General features: G+C 43.2%; 2 protein-coding genes across 2 annotated transcripts; one reads left to right on the forward strand and one right to left on the reverse strand.

Moving 5' to 3' along the window:
- Window positions 1–216: 216 nt before the first annotated feature.
- LOC106601748 (ankyrin repeat and SAM domain-containing protein 4B-like) lies at window positions 217–7,272 on the reverse strand. Its single transcript, XM_014194103.2, has 2 exons — window positions 6,965–7,272; window positions 217–2,092 (listed from the first exon to the last, which is right to left on the reverse strand). The coding sequence occupies exons 1-2, from the start codon at window positions 7,123–7,125 to the stop codon at window positions 931–933; spliced, it is 1,323 nt and encodes a 440-aa protein (XP_014049578.1). The 5' UTR covers window positions 7,126–7,272; the 3' UTR covers window positions 217–930.
- Window positions 7,273–7,649: 377 nt separating this feature from the next.
- On the forward strand, window positions 7,650–10,731 carry LOC106601749 (peroxisomal membrane protein PMP34). The gene is made up of 9 exons (XM_014194104.2): window positions 7,650–8,001; window positions 8,226–8,286; window positions 8,555–8,621; window positions 8,977–9,131; window positions 9,353–9,469; window positions 9,554–9,699; window positions 9,807–9,902; window positions 10,103–10,185; window positions 10,332–10,731. The coding sequence occupies exons 1-9, from the start codon at window positions 7,927–7,929 to the stop codon at window positions 10,477–10,479; spliced, it is 948 nt and encodes a 315-aa protein (XP_014049579.1). The 5' UTR covers window positions 7,650–7,926; the 3' UTR covers window positions 10,480–10,731.
- The last annotated feature ends 2,285 nt before the right edge of the window (window positions 10,732–13,016 follow it).

Below are 13,016 nucleotides of genomic sequence, written 5' to 3' on the forward strand. Positions count from 1 at the left end.
TAATAAACATTTAATATATTTTTTTAATTGGCTAGATTCACACTACTAGGGCTCAGAGATTTTCCTGGTTAGGTCACCTGGTAAGGAGAAACTCATGGCTCACTACAGTTTAGCATGGTATTTATCTACTTCACCAGTGATTCAGAACTTTCAAGTGCCAAAAAATCCAGTCAGAGAAAATGTATGCATGCAACTCACATGGAAGAATTGATCAACTGATTTAAAAACGTTATTTATTTTGGTTGTCATACGTTTTTTTTTTATCAATGTACAAATCACAACAATTAAAATTCACATACAAAATGGCACAACTGAATTCATCACAATATCGTCTCCTTTCTATCAATCATCAAAGGAGGGAACAAGAAAATCAAGATCAGAACAGAACAGTTTCCACTTAATAGGCTCTTACATTACATCATTACTCAAAATGAGTTGTGTGCTTCTCAGAGACATGCCAAAAAGAGCATGCACCTGAAATTATGTTTGAAATCTGACAGTGTTTCTTCCTTCATGAATTAGTATTGCAAGATGGTGATTGGTAGTGGTTGTGGTGGTGTTATTGCCACTCCATTAATCTAAATGACATTCCTGCTCAGTTCAACCATCGCCGATTATCTCATCACAGTGCCAGGCTTATCCAGCCCATTGAACCCCCCACTGTTTTGGGTGAATCAATGGTAACTTTAGCCTGTGGCGGCTATAGCAAAGTAATGAAGGGCTGCAGTCACTCCTAGTCCAAGGTAAGAGAAAGATTAAAGAATTTGTCTTTAAAGGATAGAAAACCAGGATATGTATTTCCTTCAAACTCTCAACTTTGCATCAGTGTTCTTTACATTCAAAAGTATTGTCACTCTACATCCTCCTACTTGCATCCATCCTACTTTCTCCATTCAGCCATATTCAACCACCTCCAATATCATCATTTCATCACAGGAAGCTGTCCTTGATGGCGCCAGGTTTCTCCAGTGCATTTTTCCGGCGAGCGGCAGCTTCCAGGATCTTCTTGCGGGGCCCCAGTTGGATGCGGATGCCCTTGAGGTCGTCGTCGGAACAGAGCATCAGTGCCTCCAGGTCCAGCTGTTCGCGGGTGAAGGCTGGGGAGAAGTCTGGCAGGGAGATGGATGAGAGGAAGGCATCCAGCGGGGAGGTCTCCTCATCCTGGTCATCATCCAGGCCGATCTCCTCCTGGTTCCAGGGCAGGTTGCCATCCTCCTCGTCCTCAACAAAGCCTGTGTCCTCCCCTTCTGTGTCGAACCCCTCCCTACGGATGAGGAAGCCCAGGTTTTCATTGTTCCCACTGGGGAAGTCGTCAGGCTCTATACCCATCTCCATGGAGAAGTTCTTCCTGAAGACCATGTTCCCCAGGCCGGGCCGTTTGAAGATGGACTCCTTGGCTCCTGGGCCATCTCCTCCTTCGTCATCGTCATTAACTTCATCATCTGTGAATCTTCTCATCCCTCCGTCCTCTTCCTCATCGATCTCGTCCTGCTCGGAGAAAACGCCCATGAACTCAGGCGTCCCAGAGAGGGTGCCATTCTCCTGCTTGACGAAGATTACGTTCCCGTCTCTTCTCACCTTCTCCGTCGTTCCTTTATCCTTTTTCCCGAATATCCTCTGGAGGGTCCCCTTCGACCGGGCCGTAAGCGAGCCTGAGGTATCGGAGGCGATCAGCTTGGAGAACTGCTCGTTCACACTGTTGATGGTGCCCATCTTGGAGAACGACGGAGATGCCGTGCTGGCCTCTGACACTGACCCTTGGTACATCTTATCCATCTTGCTCTTGTGCCTTTTTTTGACCCTCTCACACAGCTTCACCCGTGTTTCAGCCTCTTTGGTGGCCTCCTTCTTCAGCCTGGCCACTTTCTTGGCATTCTGGATGGTCTGCTGTGATGCTGCACTGTCCAGGAATCGCACGCAGTCCATGCGGTCGCCCGACGCTGCCACGTCCATAGCTGTGTGGAAGTCGTTGTCCTGGGAGAAGAGGTTGGCGCCGAAGTTGACCAGGAAGCTGAGGATGTGCATATGACCGTTGGTGGCGGCGTGGTGCAGCGGCGTGTTGCCCCAGATGTCACTCCTGTTGGGGTCCCCTCTGAAAGAACACAGAAACATCTGTCAATCAATCAACAAACCAATTCATCAACCAACCAATCATACATTTCTATGACACAAGATTAGATAAAATATGTTTTATCTCTGTGATTTCTGTTCAGCTTTGGCTCATCATTGTAGGTGTGAAAGGTAGGCAGTTGGACAAGTTTTATGTTGTAAGTAAAAAAGTCACACCAGATGAGTACATGGACAAGGCTGCACTGAAGGAAAGCCTTTGTTCAACTAGGAAAACTGACTTTGGTATGTTTGCTTTTAGATTATTCCACAGTTTTTCTGTGTGTATTTTTTTTTAAACACTGAAATGTCATTATTGACTCCCTGATTTGAAGTTATGGAATTCATCTTGATGATTTGTGTAATCATTGCTTTCTGGAATGATGGTGATGCTACCAGATTGTCTTTGTCCCTCTCCTGCTTCTCCTCCACAGAGCAGTCTCGGGTACAGTAGGCCTACTTTACACCTTCACTGTGTGTGTGTGTTCATTTATTGACAGCGCCCAGTCTGAGGTTTCTTTCTCTTTTTACTCTCGGATCTGAACGGGTCTCTAGGATCTGAACCGGCACATGTCTGTTTGGGTTTGTTTTTCCACAGGCCTTTTTCAGAACTGGTCTGACTGTCCTGGGTTCCATTCGGAACGGGTATCTGTTTTTTTGTTTGTTGATGATGCATTTTGGATCGGGTAGGAAAGCCACAGATCCATTGTGCAACTTTTTAGACCTGTGAAGACCTTTACCTCAAAGCCGGTATCAATGCTGAGGATATGAGAGTGGAGTAGTTTAGACTGCCCCACCCAGGCTCTGCCAATACTGAAGAGACAACTATAAGGATCAGATGATCTCCTACAGGGGAAGTACAGCACTGTTTAAAGACAAACTGAAAAGATGCAACACCTCCATGAAACTGACCAGGGTACAAGGCAATGATGATGGATTTTTGCAAGTACTTTACTAAGACAAAGTCAGGGTATGATGATCTCACCGTTGAAGTCCGTATTAAAGGTAAGGTTACATTTTCTGTCAAATGCAATAACCTATACAGTCTGCATTATAACATGTATTAATTTTCTCAAAACCTCACTTCAGTATTTTAAATCCTGTATACCTTTGTGTCTGTAGCTGTTGGATCCCAGCCAGTGATCTCAATTGAGGAGCTGAGAAGGGTAGCCATCGTTCTGAGGTGTAAATCTAAAGGCTGGTATCCAGGACAGTGAGGGAACCAAGGGAGCCAAATTGTATGGTTGGTATTCAGAAATACAAAGGAACACTGAGGGATTCTACTCTGCCAAACTAAAGGTCACTCAACAGGAGACAAACAGAAACCGATTTGATATGTATTGTTCAACAGAGCCTGCTCAATGAAATGAGGAAGACGGAATGTCACATCCCTAGTCAGCTGTTCCAGTGTGTTAAGTACAGTCGTGGCCAAAGATTTTGAGAATGACACTAATATTAATTTGCATATACTCCAGAATGTTATGAAGAGTGATCAGATGAATTGCAATTAATTGCAAAGTCCCTCTTTGTCATGCAAATTAACTGAATCCCATTAAAACATTTCCACTGCATTTCAGCCCTGCCACAAAAAGACCAGCTGACATCATGTCAGTGATTCTCTCATTAACACAGGTGTGAGTGTTGAAGAGGAGAAGGCTGTAGATCACTCTGTCATGCTGATTGAGTTTGAATAACAGACTGGAAGCTTCAAAAGGAGGGTGGTGCTTGGAATCATTGTTCTTCCTCTATCAACCATGGTTACCTCCAAGGAAACACGTGCCGTCATCATTGCTTTGCACAAAAAAAGGCTTCACAGGCAAGGATATTGCTGCCGGTAAGATTGCACCTAAATCAACCATTTATCGGATCATCAAGAACTTCAAGGAGAGCAGTTCAATTGTTGTGAAGAAGGCTTCAGGGCGCCCAAGAAAGTCCAGCAAGCGCCAGGACCGTCTCCTAAAGTTGATTCAGCTGCGGGATTGGGGCACCACCAGTACAGAGCTTGCTCAGGAATGGCAGCAGGCAGGTGTGAGTGCCTCTGCACGCACAGTGAGGCAAAGACTTTTGGAGGATGGCCTGGTGTCGTCAAGAAGGACAGCAAAGAAGCCACTTCTCTCCAGGAAAAACATCAGGGACAGACTGATATTCTGCAAAAGGTACAGGGATTGGACTCATGGTGAGTGAAGGGGTCTCATTCAGGAGAGGGATCGCGTCAAAGAAGACCTCAACTGTCAGCTGAAAAACCTAACTGAGGAGCAGGATCAGATCAAAGATGACCTCAATCGTCAGCTGATTGTACTCATTAATCAGTTAGACTTGTGAACAGGAAGTGGTCAAGATCTTGAAACCATCCAAAAACATTCAGTGGATGTGACTCTAGACCCTGATACGGCACATTACCATCTCATTCTATCTGAGGATGGAAACAAGTGGAACATGGAAATATACATCAGACACTGCCAAACCAGAGAGGTTTGATACTTTTCTCAGTGTCCTGAGAAAAGGAGGCTTTTCCTCTGGAAGATTTTACTATGAGGTGCAGGTTAAGGGGAATATTGAATTGGATTTAGGAGTGGCCAGAGAGCCCATCAACAGGAAGGGGATGAGAACACTGAGGATGGATCCTGGATTTTGTGGCTGAGGAATGGGAATGAGTACATGATTCTCACTAATCTTCTTGTCTCGCTCTCCCTGAGAGAGAAGCCCCCAGAAGGTGGGGGTATTTGTGGATCATGAGAAGGGTCAGGTCTTCATCTACAATGTGGAGGCCAGGTCTCATATCTACTCTTTCACCGGCTCCACCTTCACTGAGAAACAATATCCTATCTCTAGCCTCTGTTGTAAAGATGGCGGTAAAAAACATAAACCTACTGATCATCTCTCCTGTAGACAATACTGACACTGACTGATTCTATAATTCTATAAAAGGCATTTAAATATTTTGTCTTGCCCATTCACTATCTGAATGACACACATACACAATCCATGTCTAATTGTCTCAAGGTTTAAAAATCCTTCTTTAACCCTTCTCCCCCCCTTCATCTACACTGATTGAAGTGGATTTAACAGGTGACATCAATAAGGCATCATAGCTTTCACCTGGATTCAACTGGTCAGTCTATGTCATGGAAATAGCAGGTGCTTCTAATGTTTTGTACACTCAGTGTCTATAGACATGTATACATATTAACACATATGTCCATATCAACATGAATCTAACAATACAATATAATCAACAACACTTGAAAACTGAATAATGAGTCATTAATTGATGTTGTATAATAGCATTCCTATAATAAATGAATGAAAAAGGACTGTCACCAACGCAATACTCATGAAGTACAAACTAACCCTTCCTTATGGGTTAATTGGTAAGCCATTAAGAACAAAAGTCCTCCTTTGTTCCATCACTACCTCTATAAAACTCCCGATTGCAGTATCTTAGCAACAGGTGATCATAAAACCGAGTTTGTTGCAGTACATCCAACTGCTAACGCCCAACGTGGAAATAGGCAGCTATGATCACAAAGGTATGGTAGACATCATTCCAATCATTTTATAAAAATACACTGAGTTCAATGTTGTGAAAACTTCGTAATCCATTGTTAGTATGCTTCAATTAAATAATCAAGCAATTGGTCGGTTGTCATCTTGACAGAAATAAATAAGAGAGATGAAATTGGTCTGTTTTTTTCCTGCAGTATGAAAGCAGGGGAAAGCTGTCAAGGGAATGAAGGGCTCTATTGTTTGTCATTAATTACATGATTCCCCTTGGCTGATTAAATATTTGGCTCTGCTCATGGGAAAATGTGGTCTAAAAGGTTGTGGGGGGAGAGTTTCAGAGTGGCATGCATGTCTAATGCACAAAAATAACATGGGTGAAATGTGACATGGACATACAGTACATTGTAGAATATAGTTAAAATATCAGAGGCATTCAGTCACCATTTGAGGACGGTGGTTTAAGTTGATAGAGAAACGTGTGAGGTTGAAACCCATGTGACCCAGCTAACCTCACCTCTCACCTATACATTTTTAATGAGGATCGTCTCTAGTAGGTTTATGGGCATCAGGAATGAGGTGATGGGCATTCCTTCTATCACATGAATTAACAATAAAGTACACCTTTGCTCTTCGTTCAAGTATTTGGTTTGGAAACGAGCAGCAGTGCCTTTAATAGGATCAGCATTAGGCCACTTCTGGACTTTTATCCTCCAACTGCATCCCTCCCAACAAAACATGTGTCATCAATATTAAAGGAGATAAAATATTACAGTATTCATTGGATTGGTACTATAGGTTTTGTGACTATTTTGTAGGTTACTGGAGGACGCCATTTATTGTTGTGTTTTAGCAACTCATCAATGTAGATTGGAAATATCAGTCCTCATACAAGGAATAAGTTACTGACAGTAATGGACATGGACTAGGAAGAGGTCAAAAGGTCAACCATAACCTATAGCTTCTATCCTTCCTCCTCATGTCCAATTGTAAATGAGAACTTGTTCTCAACTTGCCTACCTGGTTAAATAAAGGTGAAAAAAAAAAAAAAAAAAAATATTAGGCAGAGTTTCTGCTATTTTTTCATTGGATTAGAAGTTAATTGATCTAAACATACATAGGTTAAATTAAATCAAAAGAGATCCAAATAAATTCACATTCTAATAGTTTAGACTTAGTTAAATCAGTTAACTACTATGAGAAAAATCATTTCTAAATTAGGTTTCAATTGATTGTAATTAGTGATTGTAAAAACGTCACAATAGGTATATATTGCTAATATACCACTTATTAAACTATTTTGGGATGTTAGGTATGGGAAGGTAGGCTATGACTTCTGAATATCAATTGCACTCACCCTCGGCTACATATAAGTTGAAGGGCCTCGACGTGTCCATGAAAAGCAGCCCATAGCGTAGGCGTCATCCCGTCCTCGTCCGGAGAATTCAGGTCTTTCCTGGTGGCCTCTTTCAAGAGGTCCAGGTAGCCATCGATCGCTGCTTTGTGGTACCTAGACATGTTTACTCTGTGTTTAGAACACTACACTGTGAAATGAAATAAAAAGGCACGTATTTTAGCAGAAATCTGGCATTTTGTTCTTCCTTCCAGCGCGTTGGAGCGCCACAATTGCGCATTGGAGATGTGAGTGGTTTGGTCAGAGCGCTGGGCGTCATCATATCGGTGGAACTCACTGCCATAAAACAAAAGCAAAGTCCATATGCGATTTGTCATGCTGTCCCATTGAGGATATTCAGGAATCTACAATTAATATGCTGAGAGAAGTTATTAGGCTACTGTATAGGCCTAGGTTACAAGTTGCTAAATGATGGAATGGCAATGACAGAGACAATATATAGTCAAAATATGTTAAATGAATTGTGCATATATATCAGTAGGCATTTATTAATAAAATGTCATGAGGTCATAAAACAGGACAGTGGCCATACCTGGCTGGGCGCGCTTTTGAACTCATGCGCAAAAAGAAAGCGCACTAATCTCAGGTGGCCATTAGTACTCCATTCCAGTAGATGGCAGTATCGCCCTTTAGAGCGTTTCTGAACTCTGACTGACTGCACCGCCAAAATGAGTTATTAGGAAACAGAAATCTCCACAACGAAATTTGCCTTATTTATGGCACTGTCGGAGTACACAAAAGTCACTCAGCCACTCATCATGGAATGACAGCAGGTAAACTTACTCCACCACAACCAGTCTCACCGCAAGAAACTCAACCAGGGTGCTCTGCAGTTGCCGACCGACGATAGATTTGGCATTTGGCTAATATCGGCAGATCGAAGCTCTGCGCCCCTGAAGAATCAGATGTCTGACAATGGTGCCTCAGCGATCAACCTTTTGTCTTACGAGACACTGGTACACGCCGTGGCAGGTGCAGTGGTAAGGACATCTCAACGTAGTTTGCCTATGCATGAACAGTCCTTTAATAATAAAGACAATGCCAAAACGTTCGAATAACTACACTGAAATGTTACAACCGGTGCCTCTAGCTAGTTTGTTAGTTAGCATACTGTGTCAGATTGTATCAACTTTGTGAATTTGTCGTGTAACTTAGGTTTAACTACCCGTCTATATCCTATATATCATAATGCATTTGCTTCTAGGGTAGCATGACGGCGATGTCCGTCTTCTTTCCTTTGGATACAGCGAGGATCAGACTTCAGGGTGAGTTGTAGAGTAATTGGTTATCAGCAGTCAGTATATACCACCATCTTTGTTGTCAGTGTGGCCATACTTGTCTGCTATAACGTTGGTCTCAGCACCCAAGGGTCAGTGAGTTCACAAGGAAATTAGTGATGGATATATAGAAGTGGAAACATTGACAAGAGAGACCTTACCATTGCATGAGCATACCAGAGCTGCAGACTACTTACAATGTTACAATAATGTAAGAAAATGACAATCCCTTTTCTGCCTTCCTTTTCTGTTGCAGTGGATGAGAATCGGAAGTCCAAATCGACTGCCATTCTCCTGGCTGAAATAGCAAAGGAGGAAGGCCTGTGAGTATTGTATGGAACTGTACACATACTTTACTACAATTTACAATCCACCTTTGATTGCTCAAATCAATTGACTGGAAAGGAAAGCTGGCCTTGTATCACCGCATACAGGGCTTTCACTGTGCTGTTGTACCCATAGATCTAGAGTAGTAGAATGGCCATTCCTTTCAGTTCAAAGCAATGTTCCATGATATGTCCATTCCATCCATTGTATTTCTATGACTACTTTTATGTGTTGGGCCAGGAGTTTCCCCCAGTCAGATCACATGCACAGGAAAAACTCCTAGTCCTGGGTTCCCATGGCCCAATGACTTACTTTGCGTATTTCCCTGGTCTCTCTCCTCTCCCCTCCCAGGTTGTCTCTGTACAGAGGCTGGTTCCCAGTCATCTCCAGTCTGTGCTGCTCCAACTTCGTCTACTTCTACACCTTCAACACACTGAAGAAAGTCATGGTGGGTAATCAGGGCCGGTCCAGACCAGGAAAAGACCTCCTCATGGGCTTCATCTCAGGTAGGAGGACCGAACAGGGACCTTTTAGTGGTAATGGCTAAGTCACTATCAACCTACTGCCACCTATTTTGATGGAGTCTAAGTCATTGATGTAGTTATATTAGGGAAGGGGAGTCTGAGAGGTGGTTAACAGAGATTCATTGAAGAAAGTAGATTTGACCTCCATATTGAAATGTATTTAAATGTATTTCTGTTGCCCGTGTTGTGTGTTTCTCCCCCAGGGGCAGTCAACGTGCTCCTGACCACGCCCATGTGGGTGGTCAACACCCGGCTCAAGCTGCAGGGGGCAAAGTTCAGGAACGAAGACCTCAAGCAGACCCACTACAGAGGCATCTTTGGTGTGTGTTATTCACTGTTGTCTCTTTTCAGTACTAATAAAATGTGACTTACTATCATCATACAATGTGTGCTTTCGATTGCAGATGCTTTCTCGCAGATCATAGCCAGCGAGGGAGTGGGGACTCTTTGGAACGGTACACTGCCTTCTCTGGTGCTGGTCTTCAACCCTGCAGTCGTGTTCATGTTCTATGAAGCCATGAAGAGGAGAGCAGGCCGAGGAGGGAGGAAGGTGAGGGAAGGAGAGGAGGGAGCCAGCTTTCACACCTCTGTGGCGTGTCTGAGTGTCAGTCATGCTGAAAGTTTTTAAGCCTTTGTTTTGTTTTTGTCTGCTCCTAGATTACATCAGCAGAGATCTTTCTCATTGGAGCTGTGGCCAAGGCCATCGCTACCACGGCGACGTATCCCCTGCAGACCGTCCAGGCCATTCTAAGGGTAAACAAATGCACATGCAAACTTGTGTATCTATAAACGCACACACCTGCTAACTGAACACTCATAGCAGTGTTTCCCCAAAGTTACCCATCAAACTGTGTCTGATATCATGATTTTGTACTGCTCAGTAAAATAAGTCCATATTTCCTGTACTCACAGCTCATTTTGTTGATTAAATTGCGGTCTTTCTCTCCTCCCAGTTTGGGCAGCACAAGGCTGAGGGCAAGGGAGGTCTACTGGGCAGTCTCCAAAACATAGTCTACCTACTTATGGACAGAATCAAGTGAGTAGATCACACACACAATGGAACTCTTGCGTCTCAACAGTCTGACTACTGCAATGTGGTGGGAGATTTTCAGACCGTCTTGTGCCAATGAGTTCATCTTGTTGATCCATCGACGTGTTCCCTCCCTGTCCTCTCCCCTGCAGGAGGCATGGTGTGCTGGGCTTATACAAAGGCCTGGAGGCCAAACTGCTCCAGACAGTACTAACGGCAGCCCTCATGTTTGTGGTGTACGAGAAGATCACCGCAGCCACCTTCAAGGTCATGGGCATCAACAAGAAACTGAAGCACTGAGGTGTGAGCTAGCCCCTAGACCTCAACCTGCACTGGCTATACAACAGTGGTCACCACCCACCCTAGTCCCGGGTTTTGTTCCTGCCCAGCGACGAAACCCCTGGTTCAACGTTCAGATTGACCTATAGATATGACCACATATCTGGAACTTGATTCAGGTGTGTTTAGAACTGGGTTATGACAACCTTACACACCTGTCTCCAAGATGAGGGTTGGTGACCACTGGACTATTGACACCCCATCCCAACTTCCCAACATACACCGCAACCAGAGATGGTGTCTCTCCTCTCTTTTCCCCTTACACTCAGGGGTTTATTCCACATACAGTATTCATGTCTTCCCTACGATGCCAATATGGGTGAATCTCTCTGGAAATGGTTGTACATGGTCTTATAGGAGGTGCCATAACTGTCTAGCATATGCATTCTGTGGCAATTGTATTATACCTGACTGAATGGCATTACATTTGAAGCTTGTTATGCTTTCTCCAGCCCTATTACTTTGGAGTGCTGATAACAACTAGCAGTTTTACTAGCCAACTCCTTTTGGCTTAGACGTTGTCTTTCCAAATAGTTGTTCAGAAAGACGATGCCAAACAACTATTTGCTTAACGAGCTTGGACAATGCCCAAGCTAGTGAAGAGCAATATTCTCAAGAACGTTGAGGGCTTGAGTGAAGCATCAAGGCATTTGCAAACATGACTGTATTCTATTTAAAACTCTGTATATTTCACAGTGCTCCTTCAGCCCTTCGTTAAGACCACTGCAAACCCTTTCCGGAGAGATGTTACTGCTCTTGAAAAGTAGGTGTTGATTTCTCAGCTGGCTGTGACAGTTTGGTGCCTACAGTTGAAGTTGGAAGTTTATATACACCTTAGCCAAATACATTTAAACTCACAATTCCTGACATTTAATCTTAAAAATTCCCTGTATTAGGTCAGTTAGGATCACCACTTTATTTTAAGAATGTGAAATGTCAGAATAATAGTGATTTATTTCAGCTTTTATTTCTTTCATCACATTCCCAGTGGGTCAGAAGTTTACATACACTCAATTAGTATTTGGTAGCATTGTCTTTAAATTGTTTACCTTGGGTTAAACGTTTTGAGTAGCCTTCCACAAGCTTCCCACAATAAGTTGGGTGAATTTTTGGCCCATTCCTCCTGACAGAGCTGGTGTAACTGAGTCAGGTTTGTAGGCCTCCTTGCTCACACATGCTTTTTCAGTTCTGCCCACAAATATTCTATAGGATTGAGGTCAGTGCTTTGTGATGGCCACTCCAATACCTTGACTTTGTTGTCTGTAAGCCATTTTTCCACAACTTTGGAAGTATGCTTGGGGTCATTATCCATTTGGAAGACCCATTTGCAACCAAGCTTTAACTTCCTGACTGATGTCTTGAGATGTTGCTTCAATATATCCACATCATTTTCCATCCTCATGATGCCATCTATTTTGTGAAGTGCATCAGTCCCTCCTGCCGCAAAGCACCCCCACAACATGATGCTGCCACCCCCGTGCTTCACGGTTGGGATGGTGTTCTTCGGCTTGCAAGCCTCCCCCTTTTTCCTCCAAACATAACGATTATCATTATGGCCATTATGGTTCTATTTTTGTTTCATCAGACCAGAGGACATTTCTCCACAAAGTACAATCTTTGTCCCCATGTGCAGTTGCAAATCGTAGTCTGGCTTTTTTATGCCGGTTTTGGAGCAGTGGCTTCTTCCTTGCTGAGCGGCCTTTCAGGTTATGTCAATATAGGACTTGTTTTACTGTGGATATAGGTACTTTTGTACCGGTTTCCTCCAGCATCTTCACAAGGTCCTTTGCTGTTCTGGGATTGATTTGCACTTTTCGCACCAAAGTACATTCATCTCTAGGAGACAGAACGCATCTCTTTCCTGAGCGGTTTCCTGCGTGGTCCCATGGTGTTTATACTTGCGTACTATTGTTTGTACAGATGAACATGGTACCTTCAGGCGTTTGGAAATTGCTCCCAAGGATGACCCAGACTTGTGGAGGTCAACAATATCTTTTTTCTGAGGTCTTGACTGTTTTTTTTTATTTTTCCATGATGTCAAGCAAAGAGGCACTGAGTTTGAAGGTAGGCCTTGAAATACATCCACAGGTACACCTCCAATAGGCTAATTGACATCATTTGAGTCAATCAGAAGCTTCTAAAGCCATGTCATAATTTTCTGGAATTTTCCAAGCTGTTTAAAGGCACAGTCAACTTAGTGCATGTAAACTTCTGACCCACTGGAATTGTGATACAGTGAATTATAAGTTAAATAATCTGTCTGCAAACAATTGTTGGAAAAATTACTTGTCATACACAAAGTAGATGTCCTAACCGACTTGCCAAAACTATAGTTTGTTAACAAGAAATTTGTGGAGTGTGTGTGTGAAACGAGTTTTAATGACTCCAACCTAAGTGTATGTAAACTTCCGACTTCAACTGTATGTGCTGAATAGCCTATGTTTGGCCATCTGCGGTACGCACTATTGGCACAGGACAGAAAAAACTGGATGCTATCA

Source organism: Salmo salar, chromosome ssa03 (assembly GCF_905237065.1).
Source record: "Salmo salar chromosome ssa03, Ssal_v3.1, whole genome shotgun sequence".
NCBI lineage: Eukaryota > Metazoa > Chordata > Actinopteri > Salmoniformes > Salmonidae > Salmo > Salmo salar.

Coding starts and splice junctions, on each gene's coding strand:
- LOC106601749 (XM_014194104.2), top strand. CDS start 7,927: ATGTCTGACAATGGTGCCTCAGCGATCAACCTTTTGTCTTACGAGACA. Junction 9,470..9,553: donor CCACTACAGAGGCATCTTTG/GTGTGTGTTATT, acceptor TTTCGATTGCAG/ATGCTTTCTCGCAGATCATA. Junction 9,700..9,806: donor CAGGCCGAGGAGGGAGGAAG/GTGAGGGAAGGA, acceptor GTCTGCTCCTAG/ATTACATCAGCAGAGATCTT.
- LOC106601748 (XM_014194103.2), bottom strand. CDS start 7,125: ATGTCTAGGTACCACAAAGCAGCGATCGATGGCTACCTGGACCTCTTG. Junction 2,093..6,964: donor CAACTTATATGTAGCCGAGG/GTGAGTGCAATT, acceptor GTGTTCTTTCAG/AGGGGACCCCAACAGGAGTG.